Here is a 25,938-nt window from a genome sequence, read left to right as displayed (position 1 = left end):
TTATGTGTAATATACCAAGCCAAGATCAAGTCTTGCTCATTTTAATACTCCTCACATAGAGTTTTGTGCAGAGTAGAGGGCTTAGTAAATATGTGCTCAGACAAGGAGAATGAAACTAAATTACAGAACATTACACATTAAACAATAAGGTGCTGATTTTGGACATATTCAGTAACAAATTATTAGTTATGTGAAAAAGAAACCAGACCCAGAAATTTTAAGTAGTGGGATTTTGACCGTGTTATAATGAAGAGTCGGGGTGTGGATAAATGGAAAAGTAGGACAGAGATATTTAAATCGGAGGAAAAGGTATGGCTTGAGAAAGAAACATGAAGGATGCACTGAAAAGATCTCAAGGAAACAAATCTGCCTTTTGGGAAAAAAACTTTATTTCTTAGGAAAAGTGGGACAAATGGGTAGAGAAGTGGTTCCAAATTATAAAAGGCTTCAAATACTAGGTTGAATAAACATAACCTAATACAAAATTATCATGGGTTTTTAAAATTCAGAAGTGGCACAATAAAAGCAATGTCTTAGGAGGATTCATTTGAGATAGATATTCTTGTTATATGATACTAATGTGCAGAAGGTTGAGTTTCAGATGACCCAAAGTGATAAAATTACATAAACCTAAAAAGTAGGCCAAAGAGTAGGGCAACTTTCAGCCTAGAAATATAAATTGTGATACTGATTAATTAAATGGATAGATTTATGGTCCTAGTTCTGGGTTTCACCAGCTAACTATGATAAAACATGGTGGCAGTAGGCAGGATAACTAGAGGTGAAAGCTGTTCAATTAAAAATGTCCTGGCGGGGCACGGTGGCTCATGCCTGTAATCCCGGCACTTTGAGAGGTCAAGGAGGGTGGATCACTTGAGATCAGGAGTTTGAGACCAGCCTGGCCAACATGGTGAAACCCTGTCTCTACTAAAAATACAAAAATTAGCCTGGTGTGGTGGTGCGTGCCTGCAATCCCAGCTACTCGGGAAGGCTGAGGCAGGAGAATTGATTGAACCTGGGAGCCAGAGGTTGCAGTGAGTCGAGATCGCGCCACTGCACTCCAGCTTGGGTGACAGAGCCAAACTCCGTCAATCAATCAATCAAACAATCAATCAATGTATGTCTTGAGTCTCTGTTTCTCCGGACATCTCACTTGGATTTGGATTTTTTTTTTTTACTGTCTTGATTGGAAAGAACTTTGTTTTAGGATGAGAGCAACACAAGGATACATGAAATGGCAGAACTACGACTGGGATGAACAAAGGCACCAGAAACCAGCATGATTAGTTCTTTTTTTCTTTTTTTTTTTTTGAGACAGAGTCTCGCTCTGTCACCCAGGCTGGAGTGAAGTGGCGCGATCTCGGCTCACTGCACTGCAACCTCCGTCTCCCAGGTTCAAGCAATTCTCCTGCCTCAGCCTCCCGAGTAGCTGGAATTACAGGTGCCTGCCACCATGCCCGGCTAATTTTTGTATTTTTAGTAAAGATGGGGTATCACCGTGTTAGCCAGGATGGTGTCGACCTCATGACCTCGTGATCCACCCGCCTCGGCCTCCCAAAGTACTGGGATTATAGGCGTGAGCCACCGCGCCCGGCCCAGCATGACTAGTTCTAAAGGTGGCCAGTGTTACAGCTAGGTACTGTCTGATGGTTTGGATATATTTCCTTCACAAAGGCTAACCAAGAAGACTGAAAATGACCCAAAGTAAATAAAGTAAAACATTAGGGCTCCTAAAGCCAGAAAGCAAACAACTCTTCCCAAGGATAATTCCCATCTAACCCAAAGGTTGCATTGTAGTCAAATGCCAACCACTTTCAAGTAAAGGAACTCAACACACAAGATGAGAACATGGTCAGCTTAAACTGACAATTGGCATAAAGAGATCTGGGTTCCGGAAAGATCTCAAACTATTTTATGTGAGTAGTTTTCCAGATGGTATACATTTTTAGAAGTTAAAAAAAGTAACAAACTTCAAAGGTAATGAGAGAAAACAGGCATTCTCTGCCCACCACCAGAGTATCCTGTGAACTTTCCTGGTCATCTTGCTTTCTTAAGTACTTTTGTTCAATCCACAAAAATCTAACGTTTGAATAAAAATAATAAAATATAACTTGATAAAATTTAATTTACATAGTTACTGCATAAATGAAATTGGAAGAAAATTAGAAATCATTAGACTTATTGAACTGTTTTTTTTTTTTTTTGAGACAGCCTCGCTCTGTCACCGAGGCTAGAGTGCAGTGGCGCAATCCCAGCTCACTGCAACCTCCACCTCCCGCACTCAAGCGATTCCCGTGCCTAAGCATCCTGAGTAGCTAGGATTACAGGCGCCCACCACCATGCCTGGCTAATTTTTGTATTTTAGTAGAGATGGGGTTTCACCATGTTGGCCAGGCTGGTCTCAAACTCCTGACCCCAGGTGATCCACCACCTCGGCCTCCCAAAGTGCTGGAATTACAGGCGTGAGCCACCACACCTGGCCTGAACTTTTACATATGTATTTGCTTTCCATTATTTAATAAAAATCTCTAGGGACTTACAGTTCTGAGACATGATGAAATAGCTGCACTTTTTTTAATTTTTATTTTTATTTTATTTTATTATTATTATACTTAAAGTTTTAGGGTACATGTGCACAATGTGCAGGTTAGTTACATATGTATACATGTGCCATGCTGGTGTGCTGCACCCATTAACTCGTCATTTAGCATTAGGTATATCTCCTAAAGCTATCCCTCCCCTCTCCCCTCACTCCACAACAGTCCCCAGAGTGTGATGTTCCCCTTCCTGTGTCCACGTGTTCTCATTGTTCAATTCCCACCTATGAGTGAGAATATGCGGTGCTTGGTTTTTTGTTCTTGAGATAGTTTATTGAGAATGATGATTTCCAATTTCATCCATGTCCCTACAAAGGACATGAACTCATCATTTTTTATGGCTGCATAGTATTCCATGGTGTATATGTGCCACATTTTCTTAATCCAGTCTATCATTGTTGGACATTTGGGTTGGTTCCAAGTCTTTGCTATTTTGAATAGTGCCGCAATAAACATACGTGTGCATGTGTCTTTATAGCAGAATGATTTATAGTCCTTTGGGTATATACCCAGTAATGGGATTGCTGGGTCAAATGGTATTTCTAGTTCTAGATCTCTGAGGAATCGCCACACTGACTTCCACAATGGTTGAACTAGTTTACAGTCCCACCAACAGTGTAAAAGTGTTCCTATTTCTCCACATCCTCTCCAGCACCTGTTGTTTCCTGACTTTTTAATGATTGCCATTCTAACTGGTGTGAGATGGTATCTCATTGTGGTTTTGATTGGCATCTCTCTGATGGCCAGTGATGGTGAGCATTTTTTCATGTGTTTTTTGGCTGCATAAATGTCTTCTTTTGAGAAGTGTCTGTTCATGTCCTTTGCCCACTTTTTGATGGGGTTGTTTGTTTTTTTCTTGTAAATTAGTTTGAGTTCATTGTAGATTCTGGATATTAGCCCTTTGTCAGATGAGTAGGTTGTGAAAATTTTCTCCCATTTTGTAGGTTGCCTGTTCACTCTGATGGTAGTTTCTTTTGCTGTGCAGAAGCTCTTTAGTTTAATTAGATCCCATTTGTCAATTTTGGCTTTTGTTGCCATTGCTTTTGGTGTTTTGGACATGAAGTCCTTGCCCATGCCTATGTCCTGCATGGTAATGCCTAGGTTTTCTTCTAGGGTTTTTATGGTTTTAGGTCTAACGTTTAAGTCTTTAATCCATCTTGAATTAATTTTTGTATAAGGTGTAAGGAAGGGATCCAGCTTCAGCTTTCTACATATGGCTAGCCAGTTTTCCCAGCACCATTTATTAAATAGGGAATCCTTTCCCCATTGCTTTTCTCAGATTTGTCAAAGATCAGATAGTTGTAGATATGTGGCGTTATTTCTGAGGGCTCTGTTCTGTTCCATTGATCTATATCTCTGTTTTGGTACCAGTACCATGCTGTTTTGGTTACTGCAGGCTTGTAGTATACTTTGAAGTCAGGTAGCATGATGCCTCCAGCTTTGTTCTTTTGGCTTAGGATTGACTTGGCAATGTGGGCTCTTTTTTGGTTCCATATGAACTTTAAAGTAGTTTTTTCCAATTCTGAGAAGAAAGTCATTGGTAGGTTGATGGGAATGGCATTGAATCTATAAATTACCTTGGGCAGTATGGCCATTTTCACAATATTGATTCTTCCTACCCATGAGCATGGAATGTTCTTCCATTTCTTTGTATCCTCTTTTATTTCATTGAGCACTGGTTTGTAGTTCTCCTTGAAGAGGTCCTTCACGTCCCTTATAAGTTGGATTCCTAGGTATTTTATTCTCTTTGAAGCAATTGTGAATGGGAGTTCACTCATGATTTGCCTCTCTGTTTGTCTGTTACTGGTGTATAAGAATGCTTGTGATTTTTGCACATTGATTTTGTATCCTGAGACTTTGCTGAAGTTACTTATCAGCTTAAGGAGATTTTGGGCTGAGTCGATGAGTTTTCTAAATATACAATCATTTCATCTGCAAACAGGGACAATTTGACTTCCTCTTTTCCAAATTGAATACCCTTTATTTCCTTCTCCTGCCTAATTGCCCTGGCCAGAACTTCCAACACTATGTTGCAGAGGAGTGGTGAGAGAGGGCATCCCTGTCTTGTGCCAGTTTTCAGAGGGAATGCTTCCAGTTTTGCCCATTCAGTATGGTATTGGCTGTGGGTTTGTCATAGATAACTCTTATTATTTTGAGATATGTCCCATCAATACCTAATTTATTGAGAGTTTTTAGCATGAAGCCTTGTTGAATTTTGTCAAAGGCCTGTTCTGCATCTATTGAGATAATCGTGCGGTTTTTGTCTTTGGTTCTGTTTACATGCTGGATTACATTTATTGATTTGTATATATTGAACCAGCCTTGCATCCCAGGGATGAAGCCCACTTGATCATGGTGGATAAGCTTTTTGATGTGCTGCTGGATTCGGTTTGCCAGTATTTTATTGAGGATTTTTGCAGCAATGTTCATCAAGGATATTGGTCTAAAATTCTCTTTTTTGGTTGTGTCTCTGCCTGGCTTTGGTATCAGGATGATGCTGGCCTCATAAAATGAGTTAGGAAGGATTCCTTCTTTTTCTGTTGATTGGAATAGTTTCAGAAGGAATGGTACCAGTTCCTCCTTGTATCTCTGGTAGAATTTGGCTGTGAATCCGTCTTGTCCTGGACTCTTTTTGGTTGGTAAGCTATTGATTATTGCCACAATTTCAGAGCCTGTTATTGGTCTATTCAGAGATTCAACTTCTTCCTGGTTTAGTCTTGGGAGGGTGTATGTGTCGAGGAATTTATCCATTTCTTCTAGATTTTCTAGTTTATTTGCGTAGAGGTGTTTGTAGTAGTCTCTGAAGGTAGTTTGTATTTCTGTGGGATTGGTGGTGATATCCCCTTGATCATTTTTCATTGCATCTATTTGATTCTTCTCTCTTTTCTTCTTTATTAGTCTTGCTAGCGGTCTATCAATTTTGTTGATCCTTTCAAAAAACCAGCTCCTGGATTCATTAATGTTTTGAAGGGTTTTTTGTGTCTCTGTTTCCTTCAATTCTGCTCTGATTTTAATTATTTCTTGTCTTCTGCTAGCTTTTGAATGTGTTTGCTCTTGCTTTTCTAGTTCTTTTAATTGTGATGTTAGGGTGTCAATTTTGGATCTTTCCTGCTTTCTCTTGTGGGCATTTAGTGCTATAAATTTCCCTCTACACACTGCTTTGAATGTGTCCCAGAGATTCTGGTATGTTGTGTCTTTGTTCTCGTTAGTTTCAAAGAACATCTTTATTTCTGCCTTCATTTCGTTATGTACCCAGTAGTCATTCAGGAGCAGGTTGTTCAGTTTCCATGTAGTTGAGTGGTTTTGAGTGAGTTTCTTAATTCTGAGTTCTAGTTTGATTGCGTTGTGGTCTGAGAGACAGTTTGTTATAATTTCTGATCTTTTACATTTGCTGAGGAGTGCTTTACTTCCAACTATGTGGTCAATTTTGGAATAGGTGTGGTGTGGTGCTGAAAAAAATGTATATTCTGTTGATTTGGGGTGGAGAGTTCTGTAGATGTCTATTAGGTCTGCTTGGTGCAGAGCTGAGTTCAATTCCTGGGTATCCTTGTTAATTTTCTGTCTCGTTGATCTGTCTAAAGTTGACAGTGGGTTGTTAAAGTCTCCCATTATTATTCTGTGGGAGTCTAAGTCTCTTTGTAGGTCACTCAAGACTTGCTTTATGAATCTGGGTGCTCCTGCATTGGGTGCATATATATTTAGGATAGTTAGCTCTTCTTGTTGAATTGATACCTTTACCATTATGTAATGGCCTTGTTTGTCTCTTTTGATCTTTGTTGGTTTAAAGTCTGTTTTATCAGAGACTAGGATTGCAACCCCTGCCTTTTTTTGTTCTCCATTTGCTTGGTAGATCTTCCTCCATCCTTTTATTTTGAGCCTATGTGTGTCTCTGCATGTGAGATGGGTTTCCTGAAAACAGCACACTGATGGGTCTTGACTCTTTATCCAATTTGCCAGTCTGTGTCTTTTAATTGGAGCATTTAGTCCATTTACATTTAAAGTTAATATTGTTATGTGTGAATTTGATTCTGTCATTATGATGTTAGCTGGTTATTTTGCTCGTTAGTTGATGCAGTTTCTTCCTAGCCTCGATGGTCTTTACATTTTGGCATGATTTTGCAGAGGCTGGTACCAGTTGTTCCTTTCCATGTTTAGTGCTTCCTTCAGGAGCTCTTTTAGGGCAAGTCTGGTGGTGAGAAAATCTCTCAGCATTTGCTTGTCTGTAAAGGATTTTATTTCTCCTTCGCTTATGAAGCTTAGTTTGGCTGGATATGAAATTCTGGGTTGAAAATTCTTTTCTTTAAGAATGTTGAATATTGGCCCCCACTCTCTTCTGGCTTGTAGAGTTTCTGCGGAGAGATCCGCTGTTAGTCTGATGGGCTTTCCTTTGTGGGTAACCCAACCTTTCTCTCTGGCTGCCCTTAACATTTTTTCCTTCATTTCAACTTTGGTGAATCTGACAATTATGTGTCTTGGAGTTGCTCTTCTCGAGGAGTATCTTTGTGGTGTTCTCTGTATTTCCTGAATCTGAATGTTGGCCTGCCTTGCTAGATTGGGGAAGTTCTCCTGGATAATATCCTGCAGAGTGTTTTCCAACTTGGTTCTTGGAAACTCTAAAAAGCAGAGCACCTCTCCTCCTCCAAAGGAACGCAGTTCCTCACCAGCAACGGAACAAAGCTGGACAGAGAATGACTTTGACGAGTTGAGAGAAGGCTTCAGACGATCAAACTACTCTGAGCTACAGGAGGAAATTCAAACCAAAGGCAAAGAAGTTGAAAACTTTGAAAAAAATTTAGATGAATGTATAACTAGAATAACCAATACAGAGACGTGCTTAAAGGAGCTGATGGAGCTGAAAGCCAAGACTCGAGAACTACGTGAACAATGCAGAAGCCTCAGGAGCTGATGCGATCAACTGGAAGAAAGGGTATCAGTGATGGAAGATGAAATGAATGAAATGAAGTGAGAAGGGAAGTTTAGAGAAAAAAGAATAAAAGGAAATGAACAAAGCCTCCAAGAAATATGGGACTATGTGAAAAGACCAAATCTACGTCTGATTGGTGTACCTGAAAGTGACAGGGAGAAATAGCTGCACTTCTGTCTACCCCTGTAAAACTAAAAATCTTAGACACTATACTTGAAACAAACATAAGAATACTGTAAAAGGTGAGAAACAGGGGCAGAAAAACAACAACGTGGTGAGTTTCCTGGGCTTTGTTTTTGCCTTAGAAACCTTGAATGTGGGAGAAGCTGGCAACCTAGAAACTCCAAAGTCATAGAGGAAAAAACAGCCTGCTCTCTCTGTCTAAAGGATCAGGAAAGGAGCAGTCTATATTGACAAAAAAATTTTAGACAATAACTGTCCTACTACAGCCAAACATGGGAAAAACTGTGGTCTCATTTCCCCCATTCCCACCAGCAAAGGTCCAGTGGGAGGCTAGACGTCCATTTTCCAATGGTTCAATGAGACATCTTAAATCTTCACTGGGGTGGTGTTAGAGAACCAAGATCAGTATCTCACACCATAAACTGAAAATGTCCAGAATGAAATAAAAATCACTCATCATGCCACAAATGAAGATAATCTCAACTTGAATAAGAAAAGACAATCAGCAGAAACTAGTGTCAAGATCACATAAACGTTGGTATTATCAGATAAGAATAGTAAAGCATGCATCATAAAAATGCTGCAAAAAGCACTTATGAATATGCTCCTTGAAAGGAAAAGAACAGCAAGTCTCTGAAAATAAAGAGAAGACATAAAGAAGAACTAAGTGGAAATTTTAGCTCTGGAAAATACTTAAGACAACTGAAAAAGACAATAAGTAAAATTTGAAAACTCAATGGACTTGCTCAAAAACAGAATGAAGAGGACAAATGAAAGAACCAGAAATTTGAGAATAGAACAAGAGAAATTGTACAGTCTGAACAACAAAGAGAAATAGACTAAATATACACAAAAAAGCCTAAACAGAATGTCAGAGACATGTGGAACCTTTTAATAATTGCCATTCTGACTGGCGTCAGATGGTATCTCATTGTGGTTTTGATTTGCATTTCTCTAATATGATGTTGAGCTTTTTTTCATATGTTTGTTGGCCACATAAATATCTTCTTTTGAGAAGTGTCTGTTCATATGCTTCACCCACTTTTTGATGGGGTTGTTTTTCCTCTTGTAAATTTGTTTAAGTCCTTGTAAATTCTGGATATTAGACCTTTTTCAGATGGGTAGATTGCAAAAAATTTCTCCCATTGTGTGGGTTACCTGTTCACTCTGATGACAGTTTCTTTTGCTGTGCAGAAGCTCTTTAGTTTAATTAGATCCCATTTGTCAATTTTGGCTTCTGTTGCAATTGCTTTCAGCATTTTCATCATGAAGTCTTTGCCCATGCCTATATCCTGAATGGTATTGCCTAGGTTTTCTTCTAGGGTTTTTATAGTTTTGGGTTTTAAATTAAGTCTTTAGTCCATCTTGAGTTAATTTTTGTACAAGGTGTAAGGAAGAGGTCCAGTTTCAGTTTTCTGCATATGGCTAGCCAGAGATCATGTCCTTTGCAGGGACATGGATGAAGCTGGAAGCCATCATCCTCAGCAAACTAACACAGGAACAGAAAATCAAATACCGCATGTTCTCACTCATAAGTGGGAGTTGAACAATGAGAACACACGGACACAGGGAGGGGAACAACACACACCAGAGCCTGTTGGGGAGTCAGGGGCAAGGGGAAGGAACTTAGGGAATGGGTCAGTATGTGCAGCAAACCACCATGGTACCCATATACCTATGTAATAAACCTGTATGCTCTGCACAGGTATCCCAGAACTTAAAGTAACATTTAAAAAAATGTGGAGCCATAACAAAAGATTGTAAATTTATGTCATTAGCTAGCCAGAAGAGGGCATGGGGTTCAAAAAGTATTAGAAAAAAATAATTACAGAAAACTTCCTAAATTTGGCAAAAGACATAAAACTATAAATCAAGCTGATCAAAGTCCTTATAGGATAAAGAAATCCATGTCAAGACATATCACAGTAAAATTTCTTAAAACTGAAGACAAAAAATCTTTAAAAAGCAAAAGATAAATTATATTTTATGTATAGAGAAAAATAGTGCAAATGACTGTGGAAAACATCAGTGGAGTGAAGAAAATGCCACATTTGTCAAGTGCTGATAGAAAAAAAAAAAGCAACCCTGTCAACTCAGAATCCTATATTCAGCAATGGTAGTACCCTTTAGAAGTGATGTGAAAATAAGAACATTTTCATATGAAGCAAAACTACAGCAGGCTTACCTTAAAGAATAAACAGAGATCTAAAAACAAAACAACAAAAAGATAAAAGAGGAAATCTTGGAACATCAGAAAGGAAGAACAATAGAAAAAAATAGAAACACAGATAAATATAACAGATTTTTCCTCTCTTCACTTTTCTAAATTATTCTGTAACTTATTTTAAATTTGATGATTTAAGCAAAACTTACAATATTTTATGATGTGTTTCTCAATGAGAGACTCTGTTTAGGCTTTCTTCGGTTTAGTCTATTTCTGTTGTTCAGATTGTAAAATTTCTCTTGTTCTATTCTCAATGAGAAACTCTTTAAGACAATTATAAATGGGGGAGGGTAAGGGAACTTAAAGGGAGATCAAATTTCTACATTTAATTTAAACTGATAAAATATGACACCAGTAGACTTTGATAAGTTATGTGTGTATAACAGAATACTTAGAGCAACCAATAAAACAAATCTATTCAAAGAAACATACTCAAAAACACTACAGTGGTTCCTTGGTATCCTCAGGGTATTAGTCCCAGACCTTCTCTCATACCAAAATCCCATGGATTTGCTCAAGTGATGTGTATGTATATATAATCTTTGCACATCCTCTGGTATAATTTATATCATCTCTACATTACTTATAATACTGGTAATACCTACTATAATGTCAATGCTATATAAATATTTGCTATACTATATTTTTTATTTGTGATAGTTTTATTGTTGCATTATTTATTGCCCCCAACTATTTTCAATCCACAGTTGGTTGACTCCAGGGATATGGAGGGCCAACCATATGGGAAATCATATACACTTTACATTAAAAGTAAGTGTCTGGGCCGGGTGCGGTGCCTTATGCCTGTAATCCCAGCACTTTGGAAGGCTAAGGTAGGCAGATTGCTTGAGCCCAGGAGCTCAAGACCAGCCTGGGAAAAATGGCAAAACCCTATCTCTACAAACAATGCAAAAACTAGCTGGGCATGGCAGCACGTGCCTGTAGTTCCAGCTACTCAGGAAACTGAGGCAGGAGGATCACCTGAGCCCAGGAGGTCAAGGCTGCAGCAGTGAGCCATGATCGTGCCACTGCACTCCAGCATGGGCAACAGAGTGAGATCCTGTCAAACCAAAAAAAAAAAAAAAAAAAAAGGAAGAAAAAAATCAAAAACAAAAAAGGAAATATCTGAACATAACATACCAATTAAAAGAAACTGGCTGACTCAAATGCTGTGTCTAAGAAACTGAATTCAAAATCACAACATATATAGGGTGAAAGTAAAAGGATGGAAGAACACACATCTTGAAAACCTTAATAAAATGAAAGTAAGAATGGCTATATTAGTATCAGGTAAAGGAGACTTTAGATAAAAAATTTACGAGGTAGGTGGATCACCTGAGGTTAGCAGTTTGAGACCAGCCTGGCCAACATGGTAAAACCCCATCTCTACTAAAAAATACATACATAAAAACTAGCCGGGCATGGTGGTGGGCACCTGTAATCCCAGCTATTCGGGAGGCTGAGGCAGGAGAATTGCTTGAACCCAGGAGACGGAGGTTGCAGTGAGCCAATATGGTGCCACTGCACTCCAACCTCAGCGACAGAGACTCTGTCTCAAAAAAAAAAAAAAAAATTACTAGGGACAGAGAAAGACATTACATAGTGAAAAGATGGTCGATCTACCAAGAAGACATAGCAAATTTAATGCGTAAGCAGCAAAGAACAGAAGTATAAATATTTAAAACAAATACTAATAGAACTAATAGGAAAAATAGATATATCACAATTGTACTTGGAGATTTCAAAACGCCTCTGTCAATAATTGATAGAAGTAGGTAGAAAATCAGCAAGAATATAGAAGAACTCAACAATACTGTCAAATAATAGGATCCAATTTACAGAACACACCACCCAACAGCAGAATACGTATTCTTTTCAAACATCATGGAACATATATCAAGATAGAACATGCCCTAGGGTCCTTAAACAAACTTCAATAAGTCTGAAAGAATGAAAAACATACAGTGTGTTATGTGTGCACAGTGGTATCAAACTAGAAATCAGAAACAGAAAACAGGAAAATCTTTAAGAACTTGGAAACTAAATATAACACTTCTAAATAACCCATGGGTCAAATAGGAAGTTTCAAAAGATACCCCAAAAACACACTGAATTGGATAAACATGAAAATGCAACATATCAAAATTTGTGGGACATAGCTGAATCAGTGCCGAGAAGGGAATTTAGAGCACTAAATGCTTCCAGTAGAAAAGTGAAAAAGTCTCAAACCAATATGCTTCCACCTTAACAAATTAGGAAAAAAGAAGAGCAAAGTAAATTTAAAGCAAGCAGAAGGAAGAAAATAATAAAGAGCAGAAATCAATGAAATTGAAAACAGAAAAACAATTAACAAAAACTAAATGAAACAAAAACCCAGTTATTTGAAAGATAATTAAAATGAACAAACCTGTGGCAAGGCAGATTATCCAATAGATAATTTGAATAGCCTTGTAAGTATTAAGGAAATTAAACTTGGAATTTAAAAAGTCTCAAAAAATAAATCTCCAGGTCCAGATGGCTTCACTGGAGAATTCTACTAAACATTTACAGAAGAATTAACACCAATTCTACACAATCTCTTCCAGAAAGCAGAAGCAGAGCGAACATCTCCCAACTCATTTTATGAGGCCTGCATTACCTTGATACCGAAACAAGACAAGGACACAGGGGAAAAAAGAAAAAGGAAAACAACAGAACAATATCCCTCATCAAAACTAATGTAAATAGGCCAGATGCAGTGGCTCACGCCTGTAATCCCAGCTACTTGGGAGGCTGAGGCATGAGAATCCCTTGAACCCAGTAGGTGGAGGTTATAGTGGGCTAAGATCATGCCACTGCACTCCAGCCTGGGTGACAGAGCAAGACTCTGTCTCAAAAAAAAAAAAAAAAAAAAAAAAAAAAAAACTGATGCAAATATCCTCAACAAAATATTAGTAAATGGAATTCAGTAACATTTTAAAAAATCATACATTATGACCAAGTGGGGTTTATTTCAGGGATGCAAGGCTGGTTTAATATTTAAAAATCTATGTAATTCACCATATTAACAGGGCAAATAAGACAAATCACATGATCATAAAAGATATTTGACAAAATTCATAAAAGGTATTTGACAAAATTCAACACCTATCTATGATAAAACTTTATATAATCCATAACAGAAAAAAATAGATAAATTGGACTTCATTAAAATTAAAAATTTCTGCTCTATGAAAGATCCCATTAAGCAATTAAAAAGGCAGAGTCAGGAGCAGTGGCTCAAATTCCAGCAGTGGCTGTAATTCCAGCACTTTGGGAGGCTGAGGTGGGAGAATTATTTAAGTTCAAGACCAGCCTGGGCAACAGAGTGAGAGCCTGTCTCTACCAAAAGAAAAAAAAATTAAAGATAAAAAAGAAAAGACAAGTTACAGACTGGGAGAAAATATTTGCTATTCACATATCTGACAAAAGACATATATCTAGAAGATATGAAGAACTCTCCAAACAGCAAAACACCCAAATGATCCAATTAGAATATGGGCAATACTGAAGAGAGAATTTACTGAAGAAGATAGGAGGGCAAACGTGCACACACACAAAAAGATGTTCAACATCACTAGCCATTAGTGAAATGCAAATTAAGACTGCGATGAAATGTCACTATACACGTATTAGAAGAGGTAAAATAAAAATGAATGACAATACCAAATGCCAACAAGGATGTGGAGTAAAGAAACATTATATAATAATAAAACAGCAATTTATCTTTTGAAGCACTGTTCTTAGGAAGAATTGTTAAGGGAAGAACAGCCTACATGTGGATAGGTGTATGAGAATTCGTCATTCAACAGGTCATGCTTCACGGCCAGAAAGGGTTGAATTTAGAAGACTCCCATCACTTGTTATATTTTATATTATGGTGGTTAGACATAAATTTGGAATGATGACAGCTAATCTCACTGCTTTACAATCTAATTCCACACCCCGAAATCTCAAGCTTTTACTTAATGCCTAATATTGTCCACAATGATATCAAACAGCAAAGGATTCTGCATAATGGCAAGATCATTTTAAAATGTCTTTGGAACCCAGCAAAAATTACACCAGACTGCTCAGAAATAGATATTCTAAGCTATCAATTTGGAAGACAAGGTAATCTTTGAAGTCTTCCAAAGAATAAAGGGGAATTTACTTAGTAGACATAACTGATATGCATCTCGAGTAAGCCAAGATCCAGAAAAACCTCTGGTTCTACACATCTGCTATAGTATTACAACAATTTTACACTGTGCTCTCCAAACTACAGACATTGCTAAAAGAACAGGCAGGACTTGGGCAGGCGCAGTAGCTCATGCCTGTAATCTCAACACTTTGGGAGGTCAAGGCGGGTGGATCATGAGATCCGGAGTTCAAGACCAGCCTGGCCAAGACAGTGAAACCCCGTCTCTACTAAAAAGACAAAAATTAGCCGGGCATGGTGGCGGGCGCCTGTAATCCCAGCTACTCGGGAGGCTGAGGCAGAGAACTGCTTGAACTCGGGAGGCAGAGGCTGCAGTGAGCTGAGATTGTGCCACTACACTCCAGCCTGGGCAATAGGGCGAGATTTCGTCTCAAAAAAAAAGAACAGGCAGTACTCACCAATTGTAATCCAGTCGAGACTGGTGAAGCTGCTGCTGTTTTAGAAGAAGCTTTGTCTCCTGCTGGGCCAGCAGATGCTGAAGGCGCTCCTTTTCAATTTCCAGTTCCATTTTCTGAAGCATCAGTTGCTGCTTTCTATCTTCTGAGATCTGCTTTTTCAAAGTTTCATTGGGTTGCAGTGCCCCTCCACCATGCACCAGAGATGCCCGAGAAAGCCGACAATAACTGCATGATTCTGGATGTGTCTTAGGATGTTGAGGGGTCATGTTTGTAGGATGGCTGTCATGAACACGATCTGCAGCAAGTCTATGACCACAGCACTGACTAGGAGTAGGCTTAAGATGTGGACATTCCTTCATGTGCAATTCTTCTTGTGGCATTTTCTCTATTGGGACTGCATCTACTGGTTTTCTCCCTGGAGATTCACAATTACATGTTGTGGTCTGTGATGGTATCTTATCTAGATCATCTTTGGGATGATGAAGGGTTACTGGTTTCAAAGAATTATTCCTAAATGCTATAAGGGATTCTGAAGCTGAATCCTGGACTGCAGACTTAGGTCTTTGCTTGGTTTGATAGTAGGTCTGTGGTCTGGCTATGCTCAAGTAGGAACCATCCAGTTCCACAGATGAACACTGGAGAGTGCTTTTTCTACTGGATACCTAGAAAGAACCACAAGATCACCTGTCAAATAAGAACACAACAAAACAATTTCTTTCGTTTGGTTTTTCAGAAATCAGTGATATATATTTACCAAGCCAAAGCTGTTGTTTTGTCTTAAATATTAAATTATAGCATTCACACAGCTAAACAGACTTGTGCCCCAAAGCTACATCCATTTTCAAACAACCTACCCTTCAGTAAATCTATATAAAGATAAGAAAAATAAGTTGCTGCTACATGTAGCTTAAGCATGATCTTTGGTGATTTCTGGAGTTGCAAATAAAGAGAGTTACATAAAGTCAATTTTGAGAAGAGGTGAAAGCCTTAAACATGAACATCGTAAAATGTTTACTTTTGAATACTGAGCCAAGGAATCCTTTCAGTCACTTTAAATACTCTTTGGCCATTACACAGCATGAGACTTGATGTAAAACATTTCACCTTATACTGAATAGAATGTGATTTACTGGTAGAATCTTGATGAGGTTTTATAACTATCTTTACAGAACACAGATAAAACCAACCACTTTCAACAAAATAGGATTCTAATCAAAAGCGTTCTTTAAATACAAAAAATACTTAATTTCATCTACAAACATAAGTGATTTTTCAATCTATTCAAGTGATTAGTCTGATAGAACTCGGGCAGAAAGGAAGCAGTTGCAAATTATCTCTGACATGTCAATAGAGTCAGATTTTCCAACATTTTAGCTGTAAGTCTGTTCTGTCAGCGAGAACAAAACTTAATCTGTATCAATGATTCTCAAACTTTAATGTGTAGCAGAATAAACTGAAGGGTGCTTGTCAAACATGAAACTATAGCTTCATCCCCAGAGTTTCCAAATCTTTCTGTCGGGAGCAGAGTCAGAGAATTTGCTCATGTTGCTGATCTGGGACCACACTTTGAAAACTATTGGTCTATATCATGGAACACCTCCATCTGCCTTACTGTTGAGCTTGGCCTGGGAAGGTTGAGTTGTTATACTTAGCTCATCTCTGAACATCGCTGACTTAGTATAACTAAGCAGCTTTTCTTCACAGTGTATTTCAGAAACATGGTGTATCTAGATTCCACGTTGTCCAAACAGAAATATTATAGTTTAATGTAAATGTTGCATGTGTTACAAATGAGCAACTTGCCCATGAAGGTAGACACTTGTAATTAACAAAATAATGAAAGATATTAATGTGTAAGAAAGAAACTTAATCAAACTAAACTGAAGGAGGTGCATTTCTGAAAATGAATCCAGCTAACGATCAGACTCCTCCAAGGGTAGCCCTTTATAACATAAAAACTTCCCTTCAATTTAGATCTGGAGCACAGCAAAAAAGGGCCTCCAAGTCCAATTACTTAACTAGCAAGATGGGTTGTTTGAAAATGTGTTATTCCTAGCAGCTGTTATTTCTTTTGAGCAGCCAGAGTATAACCTTTAACACAAATCTGAAAGGAACAAATCCACTTGTGGAGAGGCCTTGTTTTCCAAGGCCTATTTACTCTAGATATACAGATTCAGTCTTTAGTGAAAGCTAAAGAGAAGGTAAGAGAAAGAAACTAAGCAGACCTAAACAAGTGAAATATCTGACAGCTTCCACTAACACTTCCTCTTCCCTCAGGCTTTCATTCAAGGCCCATTTATGTTAACACTGTACTTTCTTGCCATTTTCTATTTCTATTCAAACAAATCCAAAAAATCTTCTGTGTATTGAACACTTATATTAACCAAACAAGCAAAAATTCTTAATCTTCTATCCATATCCTCTGAAATAGTCTCACTTTTCACACACAATTATTTGCATGCTATGGGGAAGCTTATTTGCTCAATGCTGCAAGAGAAATATGAGTTTTTCAGTAAACAAATATATTACAACTACTGTATTAGTTTCCTACTGTGGCTATAACAACTTAGCACAAACTTTGTGGCTTAAAATAACACAAATGTATTATCTTACACTTCTGGAAGTCAGAAATTAGAAATCTGTTTCACTGGGCTGAAGTCAAGACGTTGGGAGGGCTAGTTCCTTTGGCTCTGAAGACAGAATCAGCTTCCTTGCCTTTTTTAGCTTCTAGTGGCCACCTGTATTTCTCACTTTTATAGCCCTTCCTCCATCTTCACGGTGTGTCACTCCAACTCCTGCTTCCATCATCATCATACACTGCCTTCTCCTCTGACTCCTTCTGCTCCTTCTTAGAAGGACCACTTGGATTTGATTGGGCCTACCTGGGTAATACAGTTAATTTCCCCCTCTCGAGAGCCTTAATCACATCTGCAAAGTCTCTTGCATTACAAAGTCCCTTGTGACACGTAACGTGACATTCGGGAATTAAGACATGGTCATATTTGGGGGGGGTACTTTCAGTCTACCATGCCTATTTTTAAATAACAAGTAATTTAAAACAATTGAAATAGCTAGCTACTCCACAGACATAAAACAAATGAATGAGAATAAATGAGATCCCTTGTATAAGGGGAGAAAAATCCCACCAATTTATTTCGCAATAGTTGCAAACGATGGACTGATGGGTAAAAAGTATCAACTAACAGAGATACACAGCAACATCATGTTTCTTATCCTATGATAAAAGAATGAAGGGTATTACAGTGATTAAGATTTTAATTGAATGACTGTAGTAATGCTAAAGGATTTCTATTTAAATGAGAATGAAGAGAAGACTTGCTCTTCTTCAAAGAACACAGGCAATCCTGTACAGCAAACAGATGACAAGCAATAGAATGTGAACCAGCGCTAGGCAAAATTTCTAATAAGCTACTTCACAAAAAAATTAATTTATTTTACATCTAAAGGGAATCTCTAGTCTACATTAATCTCTCCTACTCTGAACTTCTATAGTACTTACTGCCAGTACAAACATTTAACATTTATCACCTGCTACTTAGTATGGTAAACTATCTTTTACTAAAAGGTCAGAAATTACTAGATATATATATATATATATTATATATATATATATATTTCAAATGACAGGTAAGTTTTTAAAAGATCCAGAAACTTAAATATTTTATATTATATATTCAAATCCAGGTTTTATAGTCTCATTTTTGTTTCATAACATTATTTACATATGTCCATTTTTAGGTACTGACATATTCTACACTTACTTTAATGGTACTAACTGTGAAATTATCCACAAAATCAAGTATTTGGAATAAATTAAAAAATTTTTTCCGTTAATGTTTCCTGTTTTTGAGAGGTAGTACAGCTTAATGATTTTAACGAATGCTTTGCCTAGAGAGCAATGCTCTGTCAATTACCTGCTGGGTTACTGTGCATGTGTAATAGTCAGAATTCTAAGATGCTACCCATGATTCTCACTCCCTAGTGTATGCAACTTTTATTATCTTCTTTCCTTGAGTGTAGGGAGGACCTGTGAATATGACAGGATATAAATCCTGTGATTATATTACATTTTATGGCAAAACAGACTTCATATGTAACTAAGGTTCCTAATCAGTTGACTTTGAGTTAATAAAAAGGGAGACTATCCTGGGTGTGCTTGATCTAATCAGGTAAGCCCTTTAAAAGAAGGTCTTATCCTGCTCCCTCATCCCCCACCCCACATAAGGTTGGAGATTCTTCTGCTGGCCATGAAGAAATAAATTGCTATGTTGTGGGCGGGCCAATCAAGTGGCAAAAACATCTGGAGCAGAAAGCAGTCTCCAGCCAACAGCTAGTAAGTAAATGGGACATGTATCACATAGATGTAAGAAACTAACTTCTGCCAATGAACATGTGAATTTGGAAGAGGACCTTGAGCTCCAGATAATAATGCAGCCATGTATACATATGTAACAAACCTGCACGTTGTGCACATGTACCCTAGAACTTAAAGTATAAAAAAAAAAAGGAATGCAGCCCAGCTGAACTTTAATTGCAGCATTGTTAAGAACCTAGGCAGAGGACCCAACTAAGTTGTGCCCATACTCATGACCCACAGAAACTGTTGTGAGGTAATAAATCTGCATAGCTTTAAATTACCAGGTTAGTGGTAATCTGTTACACGGCACTATAAAACTAATACAGCACATTACTCAAATTGCCTAAGCAATTTGAGGTTGCTCACCAGTAAAACACCAGTTTTACTCAGGTTCCTCACCAGTAAAACAGGGATTAAAAAATGCATCTATTGGCCGGGCGCGGTGGCTCACGCCTGTAATCCCAGCACTTTGGGAGGCCGAGGCAGGCAGATCACGAGGTCAGGAGATCGAGACCATCCTGGTTAACACGGTGAAACCCCATCTCTACTAAAAATATAAAAAATTAGCTGGGCGTGGTGGCAGGTGCCTGCAGTCCCAGCTACTCGGGAGGCTGAGGCAAGAGAATGGCGTGAACCCGGGAGGCGGAGCTTGCAGTGAAACAAGATTGCGCCACTGCACTCCAGCCTGGGCGACTCTAGAGTGAGACTCTGTCTCAAAAAAAAAAAAAAAAAAAAAAAAAAAAGCATCTATTTCAAAACTGAATGTGGTGGTGAGAAAGATGGGCAGTTATCAAGGGCACCAATTTATAAAATTCCAATTTACAAAAAAGAAAAAAACCCACTCATATTTCTTTCAAGGAGAACATTGTATGTGGTGTGTAGATGAGGTGGGGGAGAAATCCCCAAAGGCCATGTTCAGTTACAACAGGTTATATCTAAACTTCTTCTAAAGTGAATGAGTTCAGTAACTTACCTTTATTTTGCTAAAGTTGAGTTTGCAAGTCAGGCGAGAATTGAATTGCTTAACAGAGAAGTTATTCATTTTTCTCCTTCATACAAAAGATATCACTCTACACTAACATCTTGCACTGCCTTTTAGGGTTCTTGTAAGGATTAAATGAAGTAATACATATAAAGCGCGTGGACCATATCTAACATAAAGTTAGTATTCAAAAGAATGTTTCCCATTATTATTAGTAGTATGATTCTTCTCATTGAATTGACTCAACAATTTTGAAGGAAAGAGCTATATTTATCACTCTGTATGCACTGCACTAGGGCTTGTACACAGACATTCTCAACAGCATATGGTCTGCTATAAAAGCTTAACAGAAAAATTCAAGATGGGGTATGGGTCACAGTAACTAAAGGAAGAGGAAGACAATAGAAATTGAAAACCCCCTGTAAGAATCTGAATATAAAAAATTAAGCTATTTTATTAGTAGAGTTGAAGACAGATGTTGCCTTTAGGACACAAGGAAGTAACAATGGGCCTGAATGAAATAGATGTATTTTTCTTTCTGGAGCTGCTCCAGGATTTCTATACTTGCAAATATAACTTCTCTTAACTAAGGCTTAAACCAACACGAACTCCCAAATGGCTGCCTCTGACATACGGGTTTAATGTGATTGTCTTCCGAGATATAACAGTAACTTAGAAACCAAAATTTTTTTTAAACATTGAGGCGTAATTTACAATAAAACGCAAAGATCTTCAGTGTACAGCTTGATGAATTTTTATATTTGTATCTATCTGTGTAACCATCACCTAGATCAAGTTATAGAACATTTCCATTACCCCAGAAAGTTCCCTTGTGCCCTTTCTAGTCGATAGCACCTCCTCAGACTCCCAGGGATAACTATCATTCTGACCTCTATGACCAGATTCATTTTGCTTATGCTAAACCTCAAATAAATGGAATCATAGAGTATGTCACTCTTTTGTGCCTGGTTTTTCTAACTCAACATAATTTTTTAGCTTCTTCTATGTTGTGTGTTTCAATAAATAGCGCATTCTTTTTATCACTGCGTAGTATTTTTCTTTCTCTTTTTTTTTGAGACGGAGTCTTGCTCTGTCGCCCAGGCTGGAGTGCAGTGGCACGATCTTGGCTCACTGCAACCTCTGCCTCCTGGGTTCAAGAGGTTCTCCTGCTTCAGCCTCCTGAGTAGCTGGGACTACAGGCACACACCACCATGGCCGGCTAATTTTTCTATTTTAGTAGAGACATGGTTTCACCATGTTGGCCAGGATGGTCTCGATCTCCTGACCTCATGATCCACCTGCCTCGGCCTCCCAAAGTGCTGAGATTACAGGCGTGAGCCACAGCGCTCAGCCCGCTGCATAGTATTTCATTGTATGAATATATCACAATTTATTCACTCTCTTGTTGATGGATATAAAATTGTATCTAGTTAGGGGTTATTATGAATAAAGCATGTATGAATAGCCTTATATTAGGCTGGTGCAAAAGTAATTGCGTTTTTGCCATTAAAAGTAATGATAAAAGTCTTTTTTTTTAGATATATGCATTTATTTATCTTGGCCATAGGGTAGGCATACGTTTAACTTTATTAGGCACTGCCAATCCAATAAGTTTTCCGAAGTGGTTATTTGATTTCATATCCCACAAGTGAAGTGTAAGAGTCCCAGTTGCTCCGCATTCACGTGAACACTTGGTAGTATAAGTGTTTTTATTTTTAGCCATTTTGGTGTGTGTGCAGTGAAATCTCGTTGTGGTCTTATTTTGCATTTCTCTTATATGTCATGATGTTGAACAAATTTTCTTATGCTTTTTGGTCATCTGAATGTCTTCTTTTGTGAAGTGCTTGGTGAAAACAAGACCTTTAAATAATTCAAAATGAGTGTTAAAGAGATGGAAAATAAAAAATGAAGGTCAAGGAACAACTTTGTACAAATTATTTCTCTAAACAGTCACCTTCACTGACCATTGAATGCCCTACATTTTCCAAGAACAGCCTGTCATCACTTAGGCTATTTATTATTATTATTATTATTATTATACTTTAAGTTCTGGGATACATGTGCAGAATGTGCAGGTTTGTTACATAGGTATACATGTGCCATGGTGTTTTGCTGCACCCATCAACCCATCATCTACATTAGGTATTTTTCCTAATGCTATCCCTCCCCTAGCCCCCCATCCCCCAACAGGCCCCAGTGTGTGATGTTCCCCTCCCAGTTATGAGTGAGAACATGTAGCATTTGGTTTTCTGTTCCTGTGTTAGTTTGCTGAGAATGATGGTTTCCAGCTTCATCCATGTCCCTGCAAAGGACATTAACTCATCCTTTTTTATGGCTGTATAGTATTCCATGGTGTATATGTGCCACATTTTCTTTATCCAGTCTATCACTGATGGGCATTTGTGTTGGTTCCAAGTCTTTGCTATTATGAATAGTGCCACAATAAACATACATATGCATGTGTCTTTATAGCAGAATGATTTATAATCCTTTAGGTATATACCCAGTAATGGGACTGCTGGGTCAAATGGTATTCTGGTTCTAGATCCTTGAGGAATCGCCACACTGTCTTCCACAATGGTTGAACTAGTTTACACTTCCACCAGCAGTGTAAAAGCATTCCTATTTCTCCACATCCTCTCCAGCATCTGTTGTTGCCTCACTTTTTAATGATCGCCATTCTAACTGGTATGAGATGGTATCTCATTGTGGTTTTGATTTGCATTTCTCTAATGACCAGTAATGATGAGCTTTTTTTCTTATGTTTGTTGGTCACATAAATGTCTTCTTTTTAGAAGTGTCTGTTCATACCCTTTGCCCACTTTTTGATGGGGTTGTTTTTTTCATGTAAATTTGTTTAAGTTCCTTGTAGATTCTGGATATTGGCCCTTTGTCAGACGGCTAGATTGCAAAAATTTTCTCCCATTCCGTAGGTTGCACTTAGGCTATTCTTAACTCAGAGCTTACTATGTAGTATGCCAAATGTTTTACATATTCAACGTTAATTCTGTAAGGTAGTTATTATAATTACCATTTTACAGATGGGAAAATGAGGTTCGATGAAGCAATACAACTTTCCCAAGGTCACATCAACATTGCATGTGAGATATGGGAAATATCTCACTCTGTTACTTCTGTTACTCTATACTGTTCCTTCTAAAAAAAAAAAACCCAACTTCTTTAACGTGAAATATAATAAACAGAGAAATGTTTACAAAACAAATATGAACAGCTCAGTAAATAATCACAAGGCAATACCCATGTAACCACTATCCAAGAAAAAAAAACACAACTTGCACACAAAAGACCCTCCCGGCCCCACACAGTTAGTACCCTCTACCTCTCCAGTCAAAGGGAATGACTATTCTGACCTTTAGGGGAGTAACTTCTTTGCTTTCAACCTTTTGTGCTTAAACATCCATACTAGAGTTCAGTTTTACTTGTTTATTTATTTATTTTATTAAAGTTTTTTTTTTAGAGACAGAGTCTTGCTCTGTCACCCAGGCTGGAGGGCAGTGGCATGATCTCGGCTCACTGCAACCTCTGCCTCCTGGGTTCAAGCAATTCTCTTGCCTCAGCCTCCCAAGTAGTTGGGACTACAGGGGCACGCTGCATACCTGGCTAAATTTTTGTATTTTAGTAGAGACAGGGTTTCACCGTGTTGCCCAGGCTGGTCTCAAACTCCTGAGCACAGGCAACCCACCTGCCTTGGCCTCCCAAAGTGCTAGGATTACAGGCATGAGCCACCATGCCCAGCCTACTTGTTTATTTTTTAAGTATAAATGGAATCATATGATATATATTCTTTTGTGTCTGGCTTCTTTCATCTAACATTATATTTGTGAACCTTATCCATGATGTTGCATGTAGCTAGAATTTACTGATTTTTATACCTATCTTGCAGAGGAATGTGGAGTCCTGATAAGTAAGCAACAACGAGGAAGGGGTCTCAGGTGGGGGAAAACAATTGCTCTGAGAGACAGCTAATCACAAACAAGCTGCTGGGTTAACCACATCTCTCTGCACATAACCCAAGCACAACCTCATTCCACATGTAGCCCCTACAGAACAACTCTAGAAAGCTTCCCTACAGTCCCTGCCTCTTTGCAGACAGCCCTTCTCTGTTGTGTTGTCTGTTGCACCCCTGCAACATATATCCATACTTTCTCTAATAAATCTGCCTCTCTTTACCTATGACTATCTTGGTAAATTCCTTCACCGCCTGTGATGCTGGCCTCAGCCAAGTGCAACTACGACAAGGTCGGCAAACTTTTTTTTTGTAAAGGGCCATACAATAAATATTTTTGGCTTTGCAGGCCATGAGATCCTTGTCATAGCTGCACAGCTCTGCTTTTGTAGTGCAAAAGCAAGAGAGATAATACATGGACAATGGTTGTATCTGTATTACAGTAAAACCTTATTTATAGGCAGTGAAATTTAAATTTCATGCAGGCCAGGCGTGGTGGCTCATGCCTGTAATCCCAGCACTTTGGGAGGCCGAGGCAGGTGGATCACGAGGTCAGGAGATCAAGACCATCCTGGCTAACACAGTGAAACCCCGTTTCTACTAAAAATACGAAAAAAAACCAAAATTAGCCAGATGTGGTGGCGTGCACCTGTAGTCCCAGCTACTCAGGAGGCTGAAGCAGGAGAATGGTGTGAACTCGGGAGCCGGAGCTTGCAGTGAGCCAAGATCGCGCCACTGCACTCCAACCTGGGCGACAGAGTGAGACTCTGTCTCAAAAAAAAAAAAAAAAAAAAAAAAAATCATGCAATTTTCCAATTTCATGAAATATCCTTTTCCCCCAACCATTTAATGATGGTTCTTTAAATGGAACCATCATTAAATGGCTAAGAAGTAAAAATCATTCTTAGCTCATGGGTTGTACAAAATCATGCAGTGGGCTATATATGACCTGCTGTAGTTTGCCAACTGAACTTGATGATTATACTAAATATTCTTTCAAGTGAAGAATCCTATGAATAGGCATTAAATAATTCTATGAATATGCTCAAAATCCAATAATAAAAGTGAAAAATATGACTTGAAATGTACTACATATTTACATTTTTTTCTATGTAATAAAAATGAGCTACATGAATGAACAAAGGACATTTAGCAGAAAAGCATGTAGGGGGATATACATAGGCTACAAAAACAAACTGTATTTAGACAGGAAAAAAATCTATAGATTACAACAGATAAAAAAGTTAAGTTCACAGTGGTAGCATATTAGGATTTGTCTTATATAGGCTGGGCGTGGTGGCTCATGCCTGTAATCCCAGTACTTTGGGAGGCCAAGGTGGGTGGATCACTTAAGGTAAGGAATTTGAGACCAGCCTGGCCAACATAGTGAAACCCCATCTTAACTGAAAATACAAAAATTAGCCAGGCATGGTGGTGCACTCCTGCAATCCCAGCTACTTGGAAGGCTGAAGCAGGAGAACTGCTTGAACCCAGGAGGCAGAGGTTGCAGTGAGCCGAGATCACACTACTGCACTCCAGCCTGGGTGACAGAGGGAGACTCCATTTCAAAAAAAAGAGAAAAGGATTTGTCTTATACTAAAGATACCACAATTTTTGGCTACTAAAAATAACTTCCATCAAGGGCGACTTCTAACATGGTGTGCTATGGAATCCACAGCATAAAACAAAGATGAGGAGAAAATGAAGGTATCTTTGGTTTACGACAGAATTGAAGCATAATATCTCATAACTTGGGTAGGCATAGGCTAATGACTAGATAAAAGACACTAATGACAAAAGAACAAGGATTAAAAAAAAAAACCTGTGAGAGAATTGGTTTGGATACAATGAAGGATTTTCTAATATTGAAGATAAATAAATTTCTGAGTTAGAAAAATATTTTCTAAATCTTTAAGATAATTTTAAAAATACAACGTTTTAAAGACTGCATAGAAAACAATGCCTATTTATAAATATGTATATGATCTTGTATACATGTATGCACACATACACATGTACATAAGCACATATATGAACACATACCAAAAATCACATACTATTCTTAT

General features: G+C 38.2%; 1 protein-coding gene across 22 annotated transcripts in view; it reads right to left on the bottom strand.

Moving 5' to 3' along the window:
* Positions 1–25,938, bottom strand: part of KIAA1328 — a 398,983-nt gene that overhangs the window by 145,898 nt on the left and 227,147 nt on the right. For all 22 annotated transcript variants that reach the window (XR_010152061.1, XM_009433905.5, XM_001139184.8 and 19 more), the window contains one exon: positions 14,546–15,207. Coding sequence is in view for 21 of the 22 variants with exons in the window: in XM_009433905.5 (XP_009432180.2) it covers positions 14,546–15,207 (662 nt within the window). In the remaining variant the exon portion in view is untranslated. The remainder of the gene's footprint in view (positions 1–14,545; positions 15,208–25,938) is intronic.

This window comes from Pan troglodytes, chromosome 17, assembly GCF_028858775.2.
Source record: "Pan troglodytes isolate AG18354 chromosome 17, NHGRI_mPanTro3-v2.0_pri, whole genome shotgun sequence".
Taxonomy (NCBI): Eukaryota; Metazoa; Chordata; class Mammalia; order Primates; family Hominidae; genus Pan; species Pan troglodytes.
Note: the sequence above shows the minus strand (reverse complement) of the source record. Positions and strands in the feature narration are given on the sequence as shown.